At 40.9% G+C, this 17,690-nt stretch overlaps 1 protein-coding gene across 1 annotated transcript; it reads left to right on the forward strand.

Moving 5' to 3' along the window:
- The first annotated feature begins 6 nt into the window (after positions 1–6).
- LOC129709868 (U5 small nuclear ribonucleoprotein 40 kDa protein) lies at positions 7–16,372 on the forward strand. The gene is made up of 10 exons (XM_055656501.1): positions 7–193; positions 5,540–5,669; positions 8,020–8,113; positions 8,703–8,868; positions 9,612–9,734; positions 12,512–12,632; positions 13,636–13,718; positions 14,550–14,611; positions 14,950–15,053; positions 16,006–16,372. Exons 1-10 carry the CDS (start codon positions 80–82, stop codon positions 16,053–16,055), a joined length of 1,047 nt encoding a protein of 348 aa, XP_055512476.1. The 5' UTR covers positions 7–79; the 3' UTR covers positions 16,056–16,372.
- Positions 16,373–17,690: the final 1,318 nt, after the last annotated feature.

Genomic DNA, 17,690 nt, shown 5'->3' on the forward strand with positions numbered 1-17,690 from the left:
GGGCAATGAGGCGGCGCGTTGTTGGGAGGTGGGGGACAGGCCCTTGACGACGGGCTGTCGGAGCGGCGAAGACAAGAAGATGATCGACCAGAAGCGCAAGGCGCAGGAGATGGCGCTGGTGCAGGCCAAGCGCCCCCGCAACGACCTGCTGCCCCCGGTACAGGGGGGCCCGCAGCAGGCCGTGCTGCAGGCGGTGAGTGAGAGAGCGAATGTGGGCGGCTCAGCTCAGCTCGGGCCCGGCGGCGGCGGCGGCCACGTTACTACCGCTCTCCGAAGACAGACAGACACAAAATGCTGGAGTAACTTAACGAGACAGACAGCATCCGTCTTCACTCGAGCGCCTTCTTCAGGCTGCGCTCCTGAATTAGTTCGGAGACAGTTTCGTTTAGTTTAGTTTATTGTCACGGAGACGAGGAAACACCTTTTCTCACAGAGTTGTGAGTCCGTGGAATTCTCTGCCTCAGATGGGCGCAGGTTCTCTGGATGCTTTCAAGAGAGAACTAGATAGAGCTCTTAAAAACAGCTGAGTCGGGGGATATGGGGAGGAGGCAGGAACGGGGTACTGATTGGGGATGATCAGCCATGATCACATTGAATGGCTGGCTCGAATGGCCTACTCGTGCACCCATTGTCTATTGTCTACAGTGAAAAGCTTTAGTTGCGTGCTAACCAGACAGTGGAAAGACAATACACGATTACAGTCAGTAGACAGGTACACGAACGATTACAGTCAGTATACAGGTACACGATAAGGGAATGTGTAGGAAGGATCTGCAGATGCTGGTTTACACCAAAGAAAGACACAAAAAGCTGGAGTAACTCAGCGGGACAGGCAGCATCTCTTAAGAGCATGAATAGGTGATGTTTCGGGTCGAGATCCTTCTTCGTAGAATAACGTCCAGTGCAAGATAAAGCCAGTAATGTGCAATCAAAGATAGTCCCATGGTCTCCAATCAGGTGGACAGTAGTTCAGGACTGCACTCTAATTGTGGTAGGATGGTTCAGTTGCCTGATCAGGGATCTCTCCCCCCTTGTCCCCCCCCCCCCCCCCCCACATGCCTGTTTTTACTCACCGGCCGTCTGGAGACCCTCGCGGTTATTGTCACCGCAGCATTACCCCTTGAGCACATCTAACTCCTTCTTAAATATAGCCAATGAACTGGCCTCAACTACCCTCTGTTCCAGAGATTCACCACTCTCTGTGTGAAAAAAATTCTTCTCATCTCGGTTTTAAAGGATTTCCCCCTTATCCTTAAGCTGTGACCCCTTGTCCTGGACTTCCCTAACATCGGGAACAATCTGCCTGCATCTAGCCTGTCCAACCCCTTAAGAATTTTGTAAGTTTCTATTAGAGTTCTTTGTTACAACTACATACAATGATTATATCGCACTTGGTTATAACAAATTAGGGGATAACGGATATCCTCTAAGGTACTTTATAATGAGGGTTGACTGTATTTTAAAACAAAACTCCCTCCAAATGCCAAAAATTCAAATTGGTTTATCCAGGCAGTATTTCTAAATGCTAAGACGTTCAACTACTCATGGCTCATGTAGCAAATAGTACAGTAACTGTGCCTAAAAAATGTTCCCTGTAATGCTGAGATCAGCAGAAATTGCTAGAATTGCATGCAATGTGAATCATGAACTAAAAATCCTATTTTAAACTGATCTTGTATAAATATAGCCAGTGTTATTAAAAAATAAACTTTTTCCCTGCTTGTCTCAGTTATTGGCATTCTCACTCCAGTGAAACTGATGTTGTGAAGTTTGAGTTTGGGATTTGGAAAGGTGTTTGGCAGACATGAACCAAAATTCCAAGATCTGTCAGTGTAATAAACTTGTCGTATAAGGAGATTGAAGGTTTAAAATCTACGTGTGACTGGCAGATATCATTACAAGCCCCCTGGCTATGTACGGATGTGATGTTGGAAAATTCTCAGCCCTTCAAACAAAAAGGTGGCACAGCTGGTTGAGCTGCTACCTTGCCGCACCAGAGACCTGGGAGGTCATGTTGCAGTTGTAAAAGATGTTGGTGAGGCCACATTTGGAGTATTGTATTCAGTTTTGGGCACCATGTTATAGGAAAGATGTCAAGGTAGAAGGGATGCAGAGAGGTTTCACAAGGATGTTGCCAGGACTCGAGGGCCTGAGCCATATGGAGAGGTTGAGCTGGCTACAACTCTATTCCTTAGAGTACAGGAGGATGAGGGGTGATTTAATAGAGGTGTACAAAATCATGAGAGGAATAAATTGGGTAAACACATAGTCTCTTGCCCAGAGTAGGGGAATCAGGGACCAGAGGACATATGTTTAAGGTGAAGGGGTGAAAGATTTAATAAGAACCTAGGGGGGGGTGACCTTTTCACACAAAGGGTGGTGGGTGTATGGAATGAGCTGCCGGAGGAGGTAGTTGAGGCAGGTATTATCGCAACGTTTACAAAACATTTTGACAGGACGGGTTTAAAGGGATATGGGCCAAATGCAGGCAGGTGTTTAGTATAGATAGGACATGTTGGCTGGTGTTGGCAAGTTGGGCCGAAGGCCTATTTCAATGCTGTAAGACCATGCTATGACCTGGGTTGGGTCCTGACCTTGGGAGCTGGTTGTGTGGTGTTTGCACGGTCTCCCTCTGACCATTTAAGTTTCTTGCGAGTGTTCCGGTTTCCTCCCACATCCCAATGTTCTGTGGATTTGTTGGTTAATTGGCCTCTGTAAGCTTACCCCTAGCATGTGGAGATTGGATGTGAAAGTGGAATAATAAAGAACTAATTTGAACAGGTGATCTGTGGTAAGTTTGGACTTGGTGGGCTGAAGGGCCTGTTTACATTCTCTACCTTTCAATCAAATAATGGTAGGATAATTTTTATTTGCTTTGCCTCGACAAATTTGACTTTTAGTTTATGCAAGGAATTATGGTCTCAATTAATGGTGATTGAAAAAGTGGATTTTATTGATTTGTATATTTTTCTGAAATTAAATGGATCAATAGAATGTGATTATAGGAGTAATTTTAATTGAAATGTGCCAATTGCAAAGGGTGCAATGCTTGTTTTGCTGTGCAGAGCCTCCAGGGAGATTTGTCTCCTGCGGCTATTCTCCACAGGTATTTTCTCATGACCACGCTGTTTGTTAACCAGAGCAATTCTCTACAACATATAACCCTCCAACACTTTTGCCACCCCCAACAGGATCTCACTACTGGCCACATCTTCCCATCTCCTCCCCATTCTGCTTTCCACAGAGACCTTTCCGTCCACAACTCCCTGGTCAACTCGTCTCTTCCCACCCAAACCCTCCCCAGATACTTTCCCCTGCAACCGCCTGTCCCTTTACCTCCCCCCTCGACTCCATCCAAGGACCCTGATAGTCTTTTCAGGTGAGGCAGAGGTTCACCTGCACCTCCTCCAACCTCATCTGCTGTTCTAGGTGCCAACTTCTGTACATCTGCGAGACTAAAGGCTTGGCGATCGTTTTGCTGAACCTTACCCTACCTGATCTCCCGATTGCTCAGCACTTTAACTCCCTCCCCCATTCCCAATCTGACCTTTCTGTCCTGGGCATCCTCCATTGTCAGAGTGAGGCCCAGCACAAATTGGAGGAACAGCACCTCATATTTCACTTGGGTAGCTTACATAGAAACATAGAAAATAGGTGCAGGAGTAGGCCATTCGGCCCTTCGAGCCAGCACCGCCATTCAATATGATCATGGCTGATCATTCAACTCAGTATCCTGTACCTGCCTTCTTTCCATACTCCCTGATACCTTTAGCCACAAGGGCCACATCTAACTCCCTCTTAAATATAGCCAATGAACTGGCCTCAACTATCTTCTGTGGCAGATAATTCCAGAGATTCATCACTCTCTGTGTGAAAAATGTTTTTCTCATCTTGGTCCTAAAAGATTTCCTCCTTATCCTTAAACTGTGATCCCTTGTTCTGGACTTCCCCAACAATCTTCCTGCATCTAGCCTGTCCAACCCCTTAAGAATTTTGTAAGTTTCTATAAGATTCCCCCTCAATCTTCTACACCCCAGCAGTATGAGCATTGACTTCTCGAACTTCAAATAGCCCTTGCTTTCCCTCTTTCTCCATCCCCTTCCCAGTTCTCCCACTGGTCATTCTATCTGACTACATTCTATCTCTGTCCCGCCCACTCCCCTGACATCAGTCTGAAGAAGTGTCTAGACCTGAAATGTCACCCTTTCCTTCTCTCCAGAGATGCTGCCTGTCCTGCTGAGTTACTCCAGCATTTTGTGTCTACCTAGAGCAAGGGTCCCCAACCTGGGTTAAATTTACCCCCAGGGTGTAAATTTGCTGATTCTGGATTTGTGCATATTTTTTCTCATTGACTGACTGTGTTTGGTTTTGGTATCATTAGTTGTTTATAAATAAGTGAAATAACATTGTGATGTGCTATTATCGTTGCCTGTGGTAAACGGGACGAAAAAGGTTGGGAACCCCTGACCTAGTGCAATTCACTAGTTCCAGTCATTAGCCCATGTCAAAAACAGAAACTGAATGAGGTTGTTTCTGTGCAGGACCCATTTTAGAATAGATTAAGTTGCAGCAAGGGGAAGTGGAGGGAACAGAGGGGACACCTGTGATAGACTCCATTCAAAATTGTCAAGGTAACAGCTGCTTCTAAAATTCAGCAGTTGGAGCAAAATGATAGAGCTAATTTGGTACAGCCACATCTGTTGGACAGTGGGGAAAAAATAGAAAAAACATTTACCTGAAATTGTTGAAATGAATAAGTTCCAAGCATTGTAACATGCCCATAGATAGATGAGATGTTGTTACTTGAGCTTTTTTTGGGCTTTGTTGGGCTCGGCCCGCATTAACCAACCTGATCTCCTGGTGGCTCAGCACTTCAATTCCCCCTCCCATTCCGAATCCGGCCTATCTGTCCTGGGCCTTCTCCATGGCCAGAGTGAGCACCACCGGAAATTGGAGGAGCAGCACCTCGTATTCCGCTTGGGCAGTTTGCACCCTAGTGGCATGAACATTGACTTCTCCAATTTCCGGTAGCCCTTGCTGTCTCCTCCCCTTCCCACCTCTCCCTCAGCCCTCGGGCTCCTCCTCTTCCTTTCTCCTTTCTTCTCCATGCCCCCCTCCCCACCCTACATCAGTCTGAAGAAGGGTTTTGGCCCGAAACGTTGCCTATTTCCTTCGCTCCATAGATGCTCCTCACTCACTGAGTTTCTCCAGCACTTTTGTCTACCTTCGATTTTTCAGCATCTGCAGTTCCTTCTTAAAGCTTTTGTTGGGCTCTGTTGGGGCAATGTGGGAGATTGAAGACCGAGGTTGTGGGAGTAGGGTGGAGAATTAAAGTGACAGTGACTGGGAGCTCGGAATATCCTTCACAGACTGAATGAAGGTATTCTGCCCATCATTAACCCTTTAATTTGGAAATTTGTTGAGAAGTTTCCATTTTCCCATGGCCTATGAATAATGGGGGTCATGGTGATAGTAGTTACCCAGAAGTAGATAGAATTACTGATCATTTTGTCTTTTGATTTTCTTGCCAATCGTATAGGGACCCCCAAGAACCTCGAGTCTTCAAGCTCCCATAATGCTTTTAACGGGTCATGAGGGAGAAGTCTATTGTTGTAAATTTCACCCGAATGGATCAACACTGGCATCTGCAGGATTTGATCGACTCATATGTAAGTGAGAGCAATTATTTACTTGTATTTTTGTTTTTAACTGTTTTCTGTCATACGAACCACAGTATTTGGTAGGTGTAACTGAGATTTATTTATGTTTGAAACTACAGGATTTATTGTTTCATTAATGGTGATGCATTTTTTTGTTCCACTGCATCAATTGTAACCAAAGTATAAATTCTGTACTTTGGTGTAATTAAATGGTGCAAGTACGAGGACTTTGAATCCAATGAACATTATTGTACCTTCATAATGGGTGAAATAATGCAAATGATGGTGGAACAAAATGATGGGACCTTTAGTGTGTGTAATGCCGAAAATTAGGCCCAAAAACTAACCGTTGATGGAATGTTGGCTACTCCCAATAAAATTGGAATTCAACTATAAGAAAAGGAGCCTAATGTTTCGAGCATCTTCATCTTAATCCACAGAGAATTGATCCTCCAATTGCCACTATGATAACAGTATCCAATGTTATACATCTAGCAAATGGTTTTAAGAAATTCATAATTTTCTACTCGCATGTGGTTTAAATATACTCTAATCAAAATGCTTAAAATGATAATCGATTTGATAAGTGGTTACATAAAGATCTATACTCTCAAAGTAAATCAGAATTGCAAGATTTTAAAGTTAACGGGAAAGCATTTTTTCTGCAGAGAATGAGCAGTAATCTATGATGTCCTCTCAAATAGTCATAAAGTCATGTAATAAGAGCAGAATTAGGCCATTTTGCCCATCATCTACTCCACCATTCAATCATGGCTGATCTATCTCTCCCTCCTAACCCCATTCTCCTGCTTTCTCCTCATAACCCTGTTGATGGTATGTTTATTGATAGATGGGTAAATGGATTGAGGCATGAATCAGCCATGAACTAATATGTTGGCATGATATTTGTGAGGGGAAAATGTTCATCGTCTCGTGTGAATGTTAAAAGCACCCATCAGAGCAAATGTAGGGCTTTGCTTGTGGTTTTATGTATCTGGTGACATTGAGCTGTGTAACAAAATAATTTATTATTGGTTGTATGGTAACTAGTTTTAGCTGATAAATTGTGACTCTTATTAAAGCTGGTTTGCGAACACCCTGAGCCTATTTGAAAACAAAACAGCAAATGGTCCGCATGGCAACATTCTAATCATTCCTTTTGAAACGCAAGGCAAATTTGAAGCATTTAAAATGATCTTCTGTCAGAAGTGTCAGATATATAATACATCCCTACACCCTGCGACGGTGGCTACCATCAGAGTAGGTAGCCGTAGCTAGCCGTTGATCAATTTGCTTGCAAAATCAAGAAACAGCTCACAACAAAGGCTAGGACCTCAACAATATCCTGGCTATGCTGTTGCAGATTCAGAACCAGCTTTGCCACTTGCCAAAACACTGCCATCTACTCCACAAATGTGGAGATGTTTTTAATTGGTGGTGCACGATAGTGGTACTTGGGGAGGGTATTTCTGGGGGGTCATCCGGTGAGGTGGGTAGAATTGAGGAATATGGAGTGGGCGATCACAGATGGAATTTTACAATTTACCCTTTTAGCAGTGGAAGTTACAGGAGGAAATATGCAGGGAAATTGCACACAGCTGCAAGAATAGTGAGGTGATTGAGAACCGTGGGATATTTTGGCTGCAGATCTATGAAGGAACACAGTAAAGCATAATGTTTAAGAAAGAATTGCAGATACTGGGAAAATCGAACATAGACAAAAATGCTGGAAAAAGTCAGCGGGTGAGGCAGCAACTATGGAGAGAATGAATAGGTGACGCTTCGGGTCGAAACTGAAGTCTGAGTCTGAAGATGTGTCTTGACCAGAAACGTCACCTAATCCTTCGCTCCATAGATGCTGCCTCACCCGCTGACTTTCTCCAGCATTTCTGTCTACAGTAAAGCATAAGGCCATTTGGTCTAATGGCATCATGCAGGTGTTTTGACCCTGTGAACTTCCAAGCATTTTTTTTCCTCTGAGAATGCTGCTCAACTGAATTATTTTTCTGCTAGTTTCTATTGAAGTTTGTAGTATGTTTGATGAATTATCTTGCTTTAGATTTATGCTGTCTGCTGGTGGCTGAAACCTTCTGTAAAAGGCAGTGTGCTGGAGGAACTAATTGGGTCAGGTAGCATCTGTGGAGGGAATAGATAGATTCCAATCGGTCTGAAGAAAGGTCCTACATCTATCCTTGTCCTCCACAGATGCTGCCTGACCCTCTATGTTCGTCCAGCATTTTGTGTTTCGCTCAAGATTCCAGCATCTGCAATTTTTTCTGTGACAAAAAGCTTGTGTTTTGGAAAGTTCACAAAGGCCAAGTAGCTTGAACCTTCATATATTGTCTCTTGCTCCTTTTAGTATTTTGGAATGTATATGGCGACTGCGATAATTATGCTACATTGAAAGGTCACAGTGGAGCAGTGATGGAATTGCATTATAACACAGATGGCAGGTACTATAATATTATACTTGGCATAGTTCTGAGGCCTGGTTTATTTATTGATTAAAACTGTTCTTTATCAACATGTATTGTAGTCTAATTTTCCGGTCCAGTGAAACTGTTCATTCAGAGCTGCAGCAACTTGTAAAGAGATTGATTCAAAATCTTCAAATCTGCTCATTTTTATTTCATCACAAAACAAAAGCACCATTCAAGAAGCTTGCCTCGCCCTATCCTTACTATTTCACCATCTCATGAATCTCAAAATTATGGAACTACTTCGCTACCTTCTCTTTTTTCGTATGGTTTAAAATTTGGTGTCAAACTACTTTAATTTATTATGGTCATCGATCACAGAAACGGGCTCACCGAGTCCGTGTTCACCATCAGGCAATCATTTTCACTGATCCTATGCTGATTCCTTTTTATTTTTGCTCAACGCAAGGCATTGAGCAGGAATTGCAAATGAACCAAAAAATCTCATAAATTAACTAAATTTCATCAAGTAAAATAAAGTGCACATTATTAATAAAATTATATACTTTCCCACCTTCTGTTGGCCTACTGTTCATCGATTTATTTTGATTTGTTTTATTCTCAGCATGCTTTTTTCAGCATCAACAGACAAAACTGTAGCAGTGTGGGACAGTGAAACGGGTGAAAGAATAAAGAGACTGAAAGGTCACACATCCTTCGTGAATTCGTGTTATCCAGCCAGACGGGGGCCACAGTTGGTCTGTACAGGAAGCGACGATGGGACAGTGAAGGTGACTGCAATTTAACATCAGATTTCCTGATCCTCCGGTTTACTGAAACCAGTAAAAGCTAGAAGAATTTGTTCACCAGTTCAAAAGGACTGAAAGATACTAGCACAAAAGAAGTATAATCTACATTTATGTCTGAATATTTGAGCCCTGCCGATGATTGGAGTTTATCTAATTAACACAAGTTGGACAGGCTGTATACGTCCCAGAATTTTGTCTTGGGACTGCTGATTTTGCATATTTTAATTATAAATGCAGTTCCATGTTATCATTAACTCAAGTGAAAGGATGAAGGTGCAAGGGGTTTGCTGTAATTTCCACTTCCGATGGTTGTTGATTTATTCCTTGTTGGGAAGTGTGAATTGGGTAAGAATGAGATCTGTGTGGATATCGTGCCTTATCCCATTGACATCCAGAGTCTGGTTTTGTACATCAGGAATTGCCATTTGAACAAGCAGCAGAAGATTATTGACAACAATGGACTGTAGTCTTAAAAGTGTTAACTATCCAAAAAAAAAAGAAAAATATGAAAGATATATTGTCTGGACTACATACTTGCAAGCTGTAATTGCTAAAATTTGTGAAAGGTGATGTTAAAGGAAGATTATTTTTTTAATAGCAAATTGTTTTGCATTCTGAAGGACTTTCTCTTTTGCCCGTTACAGTTTATCCTTTACCTTGCTTACTACTTTTGTAATCCAAAATATATGGCAACGGCTAAATTGTATTTATTTTTCTGAACCCAGCTATGGGACATTCGGAAGAAGGCTGCAATCCATACGTTTCAAAACACGTACCAAGTGCTAGCAGCGACATTTAATGACACAAGCGATCAGATTATCTCTGGTGGTATTGATAACGACATTAAGGTAAGATGCACTTTGAAGTGAATAATTTATTTGCAGGAATATAACACTGAAATCATAATAAAAAAGTATTTTAAAAAAAAGCAAAAGCTGATTTATTTATTTTTTCCAGAATTTCTTAGCTTCTGCTCTTTTTCATATTGTGACCTGGTATTTCCACCATTTTCATTTTTGATTGAACACTGATGTAGTTTGATTTTGTGTTTAATAATCAGGTTTCTATAGCAATAGGTCAAATGATTTGGAACCCACAAAATATTTTGTGCACCTGAAATTTTGTAGATGCTGCAGACTATTCTCCAAAGAGTATCAGTTTAGTTCCATTTCTAACTAGCTGAATAATCTTCCAACATTCAGCTTCACACATACCATAGTGGTATTATCAAGATCTGTTGTGCGGCTTTTGATGCTCTGGTAGAAAACCCATGGGTGTTTTCGTGAAAGGCTCTTGTTCTAGTGAATTGTTTATTCCTCAAAGAAAATTTCCGATACCTCATCTCAATGCCCATGGTATTTTAATAGAATATTATGCTGTATTGTAGGCCACAACTAATTCTTAACCTGTTGTTGTCCAATTCTTTTTTTCAGTGGGGGTTAGCTGGAAGGCGCTCGGATGGGAAGATTGGTGAACTTTACCTGGGTTAGCTAGTGTCTTGAATTTTTGTGTTTCATTCGGTTTCATATTTTAAGAATATTCAAGAATTCAAGAGAGTTTATTGTTATGTGTCCCAGATAGGACAATGACATTCTTGCTTGTTTTTTTTGAAATTTTGAAGTTCGTAGATTTAGACCCAGCAACTCTGAAGGAATGACAATATATTTACGTCAGAATGTTGTGCAACTTGGTGGAGAATCTGGAGATGGTATTGATTCCATGTCCCTGAAGCCATTGTTCTAGTTGGTAGGAATGGCAGGTTTGGAAGGTGATCTTGGAGTTGCAAGGACAAGTAACTGAATGCATTTGGTAGATTATACATCCTCTGGCAGTGGAGGGAGTGGATTTTATTGGTGTGTGCAGGATCACATACACAGAGCCTGCCTCATCCAGGATAGTTTTGAGATTGAGTGCGGCAGGAGATCCACGCCCCCCTTGCATTGATTTGTGTTTGCAGATGATTGGATATTTGGGCTGGTTCAGTTTCGAGGATTGTTTGGCTAAATGTGTGGCCAGTCCGGAGCAAGATTGTCGGTCCTTCAGCCAGTATATTGACTGGTCCCATGGCCCGTGCTGTATTCAATGCATTAGCTATTTCTTAATGTCATGTGGCGTGAATGGAATTGACCAAAGACTGGCTTCTCTGATGGTGATGTTAGGAGGAAGCCAATATGGATCATGCACCACGGATTTTTGACCTAACATGGTCGCAAATGCTTCCACTGTATTTTTGACCACATGTCAATGGAGCTGCTGCCTCCAGGTAATTGTTTTTGTCCGTATTCTTATTCGTAATGAAACATGGTAGGATTTAATTTGATGCTTGTAAGATTACTCGGTTTTGCCTATTGCACTCTGCTTTTATTGTTCAGCATGCATGTAGTTCTATATTGCCACTTCAGATTTGCACCTCAATTTTACTTTGCAGCTTGCCCTTCACAATCTTAATTGAACCATGGTTAATGTTCTTGGCCGAATGGTTATGGCTGAGAGTGAGATATGCTGGGCCATATTGTAGTGCTGTACATTGCTGCTGTTCATGGTTAACAGCACCCCACAGAGTCCAGCTTTGAGCTACTGTATCTTTTCAGATTGTATTGGAGAGCTTCCAGAAGTCACTATCATCTGCAGACTAAATCTGATATTCTTTAGAATTTAGTCAGTGGCAGTGCTGCCTATTCACTCCTAGTGATTGACAAAATACCCGCTCCAAATTGTTAAACAACATCCTGTGTGTATTTAGTGGCAAGATTGAACTCTATATGCCCCTTCTCATTGCACTGTCTGCTGTCAAGATATCAACGCCGCAATCCATGAAATGTCCAACATGCACTCCATACCAATTGGAATGGGAGAACATTGATGGAAGGGGAAAAAAATTACCGTATCATGAAGAAGGGTCTCGACCCAAAACTTCACCCATTCCTTCTCTCCAGAGATGCTGCCCGTACCGTTGAGGTACTCCAGCATTTTGTGTCTACCTTCGATTTAAACTAGCATGTGCAGTTATTTCCTACAAACCGTATCATGCACATGTTTCTGAACATAGTTTATTCTCTAGTTTGGGATCTTGCACATTTGGATTCGAAGGGCAAGTGCAAAGATTGTCATCTTGCCTTACCTATCTTCATTTTGTTTACCCATCGCCGAAGCTGTTAAAGGGAAATAAGTCAAATGTGAAACTATCGCAGAAGTGGTTTTTGGATTTGAACATCTTAAGAGGATCACGATTTAATCTATTTTATATGGAATGCTATGTGTATCCATTGTACATTGAATAAAACTCTTGGAAAAACAAGTCAGAACCCTTGCCAAAAATAAGAAACCTAGACATGAATTGATCATATTGATTAACTAATCACAACTCAATATGTTGATCTCGAAATTATTTTTGGGAAAAGCTACACTGCATTTGTAGGAAGATTTCCATATTCTGATACATGATGCAGAATCCAGAGTATAAATGCAAAATGCGTGCGATTTTAAAACTCATGGCATTGTTTGCTTTGCTGTAAACACCAGAAATAAAAGAAAATCTGCTATTGTAGATTTTGAGGCATTCTTAAATATTGCAAGGATCGATTACCGACCGATTTCAATTTAAATTACCTTCTTTTCAATTTAGGTTTGGGACCTCCGACAAAACAAATTAATCTATACCATGCGTGGTCATACAGACTCGGTGACTGGCTTGGCACTAAGTGGTGATGGCTCTTATCTTCTTTCTAATTCTATGGACAATACAGGTAAGAAAATGTGTCTTTCAAAAGAAGAAGAATTAGCTGTTTGATTCAGTAACCTTGGAGTATGAAGTCATGAGTTGATAAAAAATCCTGTGACTTTTTGGAAATCTTGTATGAAAGGTTGCTGTTTGCATAGTTTTCAATAGGTTATCACATCCAGTTGATGTCTCAAAATAACTTTTACGGAACCATTGAATTGTGCCTCTTTTTTTAAGAAGGCAACTTTGCTCATGAGATCCCACAAATAATAATAATGTTTATTTATATAGCACTTTTCAACAAAACCAGTATTTGAACCAAAGTGCTTTACAGAGATTGATTAAATTAATTGAACAGATCTACAAATGGCAAGTCATTGAATGTTACAGCCCAGATGGCAGGCATTGTGTCTGTGCCAGTTCCTTGTCTAAACTATTTGGCTCAACTGTTCTTCCCCATTTCTCATTCAAGTTCCAGCTTCACTACATTTTGAATATTACTGATGAACTTGCTTTCGCAATGCTTTAAGACACAGCTTTCCTCAAATTATTTAGGTTATAAACTGACATCTTGGAATAGTACTGGAATCTAGAATCGCCTCCGTCCCAGTGAAAATGACACATTCATTTGGTCAAATATCATCTGCTTAATGTTTGCCCACTGAATGTGTGCTAACAGTGGCCAATCAGTTGCAAATAACTAACTGCTTGGATCAGAAAATTGGTGACCTTGCAGAATATGAAACTTTGGGAACATTATGGCATTATATCTTTCCATTCTGTTTGTGGTACAACCACACCTCCGCACAAATTGTCATAGTTCCCAAAATGGGGGAAGGAGAGCAAAGTGAAGCTGCCTTGTGTTTAGTTTTTACCTTTTTGGTGTTGTACTATGGTGAATGAATGGAGATTGAAGCGAGCCAAACAATAAACTCTGCTGGGAATCTTTATTGCTTATGCTGCATTTTTATTAAAAATTACTTTTGAATAAAGCAAAAGTTGATTGCAAACTATGATTTGATTTACAGTGCGAGTCTGGGATGTGAGACCATTCGCTCCAAAAGAGAGATGTGTAAAAATATTCCAAGGCAATGTGCACAACTTTGAAAAGGTATGTGTCTTTATTTTTCAATTATCTGCGTTAGCATTGTCAATCACAAATAACATAATGGCACTACTGTACTTTGAGAATATGAAGCAGGAATTGCATCTATATTTTGGAATTTGTAACACGATGATTGGATTTATTTTCGCTGAGAACGGAAAACTAAATTAAAACAACACTGTAGCGCAGCGATCGAGTTGCTGCCTTACAGTGCAATGCCTTACATATTTCCGGGTTTGATCCTGACTACGGGTGCTTGTCTGCACAGAGTTTGTACATTCTCCCCATGACCTGCCTGGGCTTTCTCCGAGAGCTCCAGTTTCCTCCCACTCTCCAAAGACAGGTTTGTAGGCTAATTGGCTTGGTGAAAATTGTAAATTGTCCCTAGTGTATGTACGATAGTGTTAGTGTGTGGTGGTCGCTGGTCGGGACGGATTCGTTGGGCCAGAGGGTTACTAATAAACTAAACTAAACCAATACTTTTAATTATTTGAAGAAGATGGGTTTCTGCCCGAAACGTCACCTATTTCCTTCGCTCCATAGATGCTGCTGCACCCGCTGAGTTTCTCCAGCGTTTTTGTGTACTTTTGATTATTATTATTCTGATTTTCATTATCATAGCTGGTTACATTCGAAGCTTAATGATTTCTGATTTGATAATATAAACAAGTGCTGTAGATCATGGAGTGTTTTGTTGTATAATTTTAATATTTGGAATCAGTTGCTCTGTGAATTATTGGTCAACTGAGGAGTAAACATTTAGTTTGCAAGTCAGAATACGTCTGTTTTTAAATGAATGCTCTTATGCCAAATATGACAACATGCAATCTCTTTTAGAACCTCTTGAGATGTTCATGGTCAACTGATGGAAGCAAAATAGCAGCTGGATCTGCAGACAGGTAAATATTAATTCTTATCAGACCTTGGGCTGTATGTATTATCTTTAAATCTATAATTTCCCTGATAACTGAACTGTGTTTTGAATATCCTTGTAATTTCAGGAATAAAGAGTGATGGAAATCATTTAAATTTCATTTGTGAAGTAATAGGAAATTTTAATTAAATTCACTGCAACAATATTTTGCTTAACAGTGCGCAACAGCTTATAGTGAAAGTCTGCAGGTTCTAAAATTCTGACTGAATTAAATAATCTTTGTAAATTAAAGCTGTTGAAAATGGGGGGGGGAAAAAGATTATTAAACCCATCGGCGGTGAATGTTGACATTATTTCTTTTAGGTTTGTGTATGTCTGGGATACAACATCACGAAGAATTCTGTATAAGTTACCAGGACATGCAGGCTCAGTGAATGAGGTGGCATTTCATCCTGAAGAACCGATCAGTAAGTGTTGTATTATTGGGGTGCTTTCAGAGAGGTTAAACAAAGATTCTAAGATGTCTTCTGTTGGCGCTGAAATGGAGTGGGCGTTCGTATCCTGGCTTCTGCCGCTGATTGTTTGATGGCTTCTAGGTTCTATGGTTCAATGGTTCTTTATTGTCACGTATGCACTGCAGTGAAATTATTTTTGCATAACATCACACATTTATGAGTTGCCATAATTTGGCGCGATTTACAGAAGTCCAAAGTCCAGTGCACAAGCTCGAAGTATTGGAGCGGGTCCCGACCCAGGTAAGCCCCAGGCTGCTGTGGGGCCTCCTCCGACACCCTCAACCATCTTGGCACGCGATCCAACGTCCCTCTCCTCGCCCGGCTGCCTCTGTGTCCCGGGGGCGCCTCCTTCAGCTGACCTTGGATGCGCTGGAAGCATTACCTCGATCTCTCCCGACCCCTAACCTACTTCTACTCTGAAACACTTGCTGTAATTCATTGACTGTAAAGCACTTTAAAATATATCAATATCACAGATGTTAGTTAAAATCTTTCTCCCTTTTACTATATATGCAAAAGATTCCTTACTGATTTGGTGTTGCTCAAGCCCATTTTCTTTGAATCGCAAATTGTTTAGAAAACGTTAAAATCCTTGATAAAGCTACATATATTCCAAGGTGATTTGAGAAAATAATGAATAATCTGTAATGTAATAAACTTTATGAGCGTGTAATTTCAATCTGTTTGATGGTTTACCAGAAACATTTATTTTGGTCGGCTTGCTGCTGTGATCGCAAGGTTTATTGAAGCACCCCTATTAATGTTACTTTATTTAATGCAGTGCAGCCTTTGTTGCATCCAAATAATGGTAGATAAAACAATACTTCAGAACCACTGCAAAGCAGTTTTATAATTTGAGTGGTTGTTGCATTGACAGATATATATATATTTTTTATTCTTTCAGTTCTATCTGCATCGAGTGATAAAAGACTCTACCTCGGAGAGATTCAGTAAAGAGGAACAGCCTGTGCAGAGGAACCCCTCCTGACTTTATTTGGTTACTGCCCAGAAACCGTTTGATTCCCAAGGAGAATGTAATGGCAAGTTTAAAAAGATGTATGTATATACACACATGACTTGTTTCATGACAAGCCAAATGAGGCTGGCGGTTCATGCATTCAGCAATGTGAATGCAAACTCATTGTTTCAGAATCTGAATCTACACAGTTTCTGTACTTGGAAATTCTGGCTTGGGTTTCAGTTTCATAATATGACTGTATAGTCCTTTTTATATTGAGGAAAAAATAAATTGACATTTCTTTTGCTTAAAACTTTGACTGGAAGTTGGTGTGAATAATGAACGATTTATGAAAATGTCCTTCATTTTTAATAATTAAATAGAATAAGCATCACTAATACTAGAGTAGCTATTTTAGTTTACATTTTTCAACACTTAACTGATTACTAGTTTAAGACTAATTGTTGAATATAATTTCATTTTGAAAGAAGTCTTGATTTTACACTTCTACATTTAATTTATTCTAATTTAAGATATGGATGTATTGGTTTATTATTCTCACATACGCCAGATGAAGAACTTTATTTCTGTGTAATCCAGTCAAGTCATATTATACTTGTAGTGTTCAAGAAGGAACTGCAGATGCTGGAAAATCAAAGGTAGACAAAAGTGCTGGAGAAACTCAGCGGGTACGGCAGCATCTATGGAGCGAAGGAAATAGGCAACGTTTCGGGCCGAAACCCTTTGCTCCTTGTGCATGAGTAGAATCAGGCCGTGCACAAGTTCAACATTGTGCAAAGAGAAAAATACCAGAGTGTAGAATATAGCATTATCGTGTTGGAGTTACAGAGAAAGTGAAGATTAAAATAAAATGTGCAAGGCTCAAAATGAGGAAGGTTGGAAGACCAGGACCATACCCAACCTCATTCAGTAATCCGATCACATTGGGGAAGAAGCTGTTCCTGAATCTGGTGAGTCTGAAGAAGGGTTTTGGCCCGAAACGCTGCCTATTTCCTTCGCACCCGCTGAGTTTCTCCAGCAATTTTGTCTACCCTGAATCTGGTGGTATTTGCTTTCAAGCTTTTGCATCTTATACCCAACAGGAGGTGGGAGAAGAGGGACTGGCTGGTCAGAAAATTGTCTTTGATTATTTTTGGTGCTTTCCCAAGGTAGTGTGAAGTGTAGATTCAGTCGATTGGGGTGGAAACTAGCTTGTGTGAGGAACTGGACTACAACCACAGCTCTCTTAAATTTCCTGCAGCTTTGGGCAGAGCTGTTGCCGACCCAAGCAGTGATGCATACCATTAGGATGCTTTATTCTGCAGAGGTTGGTAATTGTTGGAGACTTGCCGAACTCTCTTGGTGTTTGAGGAAGTAGAGGCATTGGTGTGCTTTCTTGACCGTGGCTTCAATATGGTTGGCCCAGAACAAATTGTTGGTGATATTTACACATGGAAACTTGAAGCTCTCAACCATCTCACTTTGATGCTATTGATGCTGTCCTCACTTCCTGAAGTCAATAACTTCTTTGTCTCACTGGCATTGAGAGAGAGGTTGCTGCCTCTTTCTTCCTTGTACCCAGTGTCGTCATTGTTTGAGATCAGGCCCACTATAGTGATATCCTCTGCAAT

This window comes from Leucoraja erinacea, chromosome 26 (genome assembly GCF_028641065.1).
Source record: "Leucoraja erinacea ecotype New England chromosome 26, Leri_hhj_1, whole genome shotgun sequence".
Lineage (NCBI taxonomy): Eukaryota > Metazoa > Chordata > Chondrichthyes > Rajiformes > Rajidae > Leucoraja > Leucoraja erinaceus.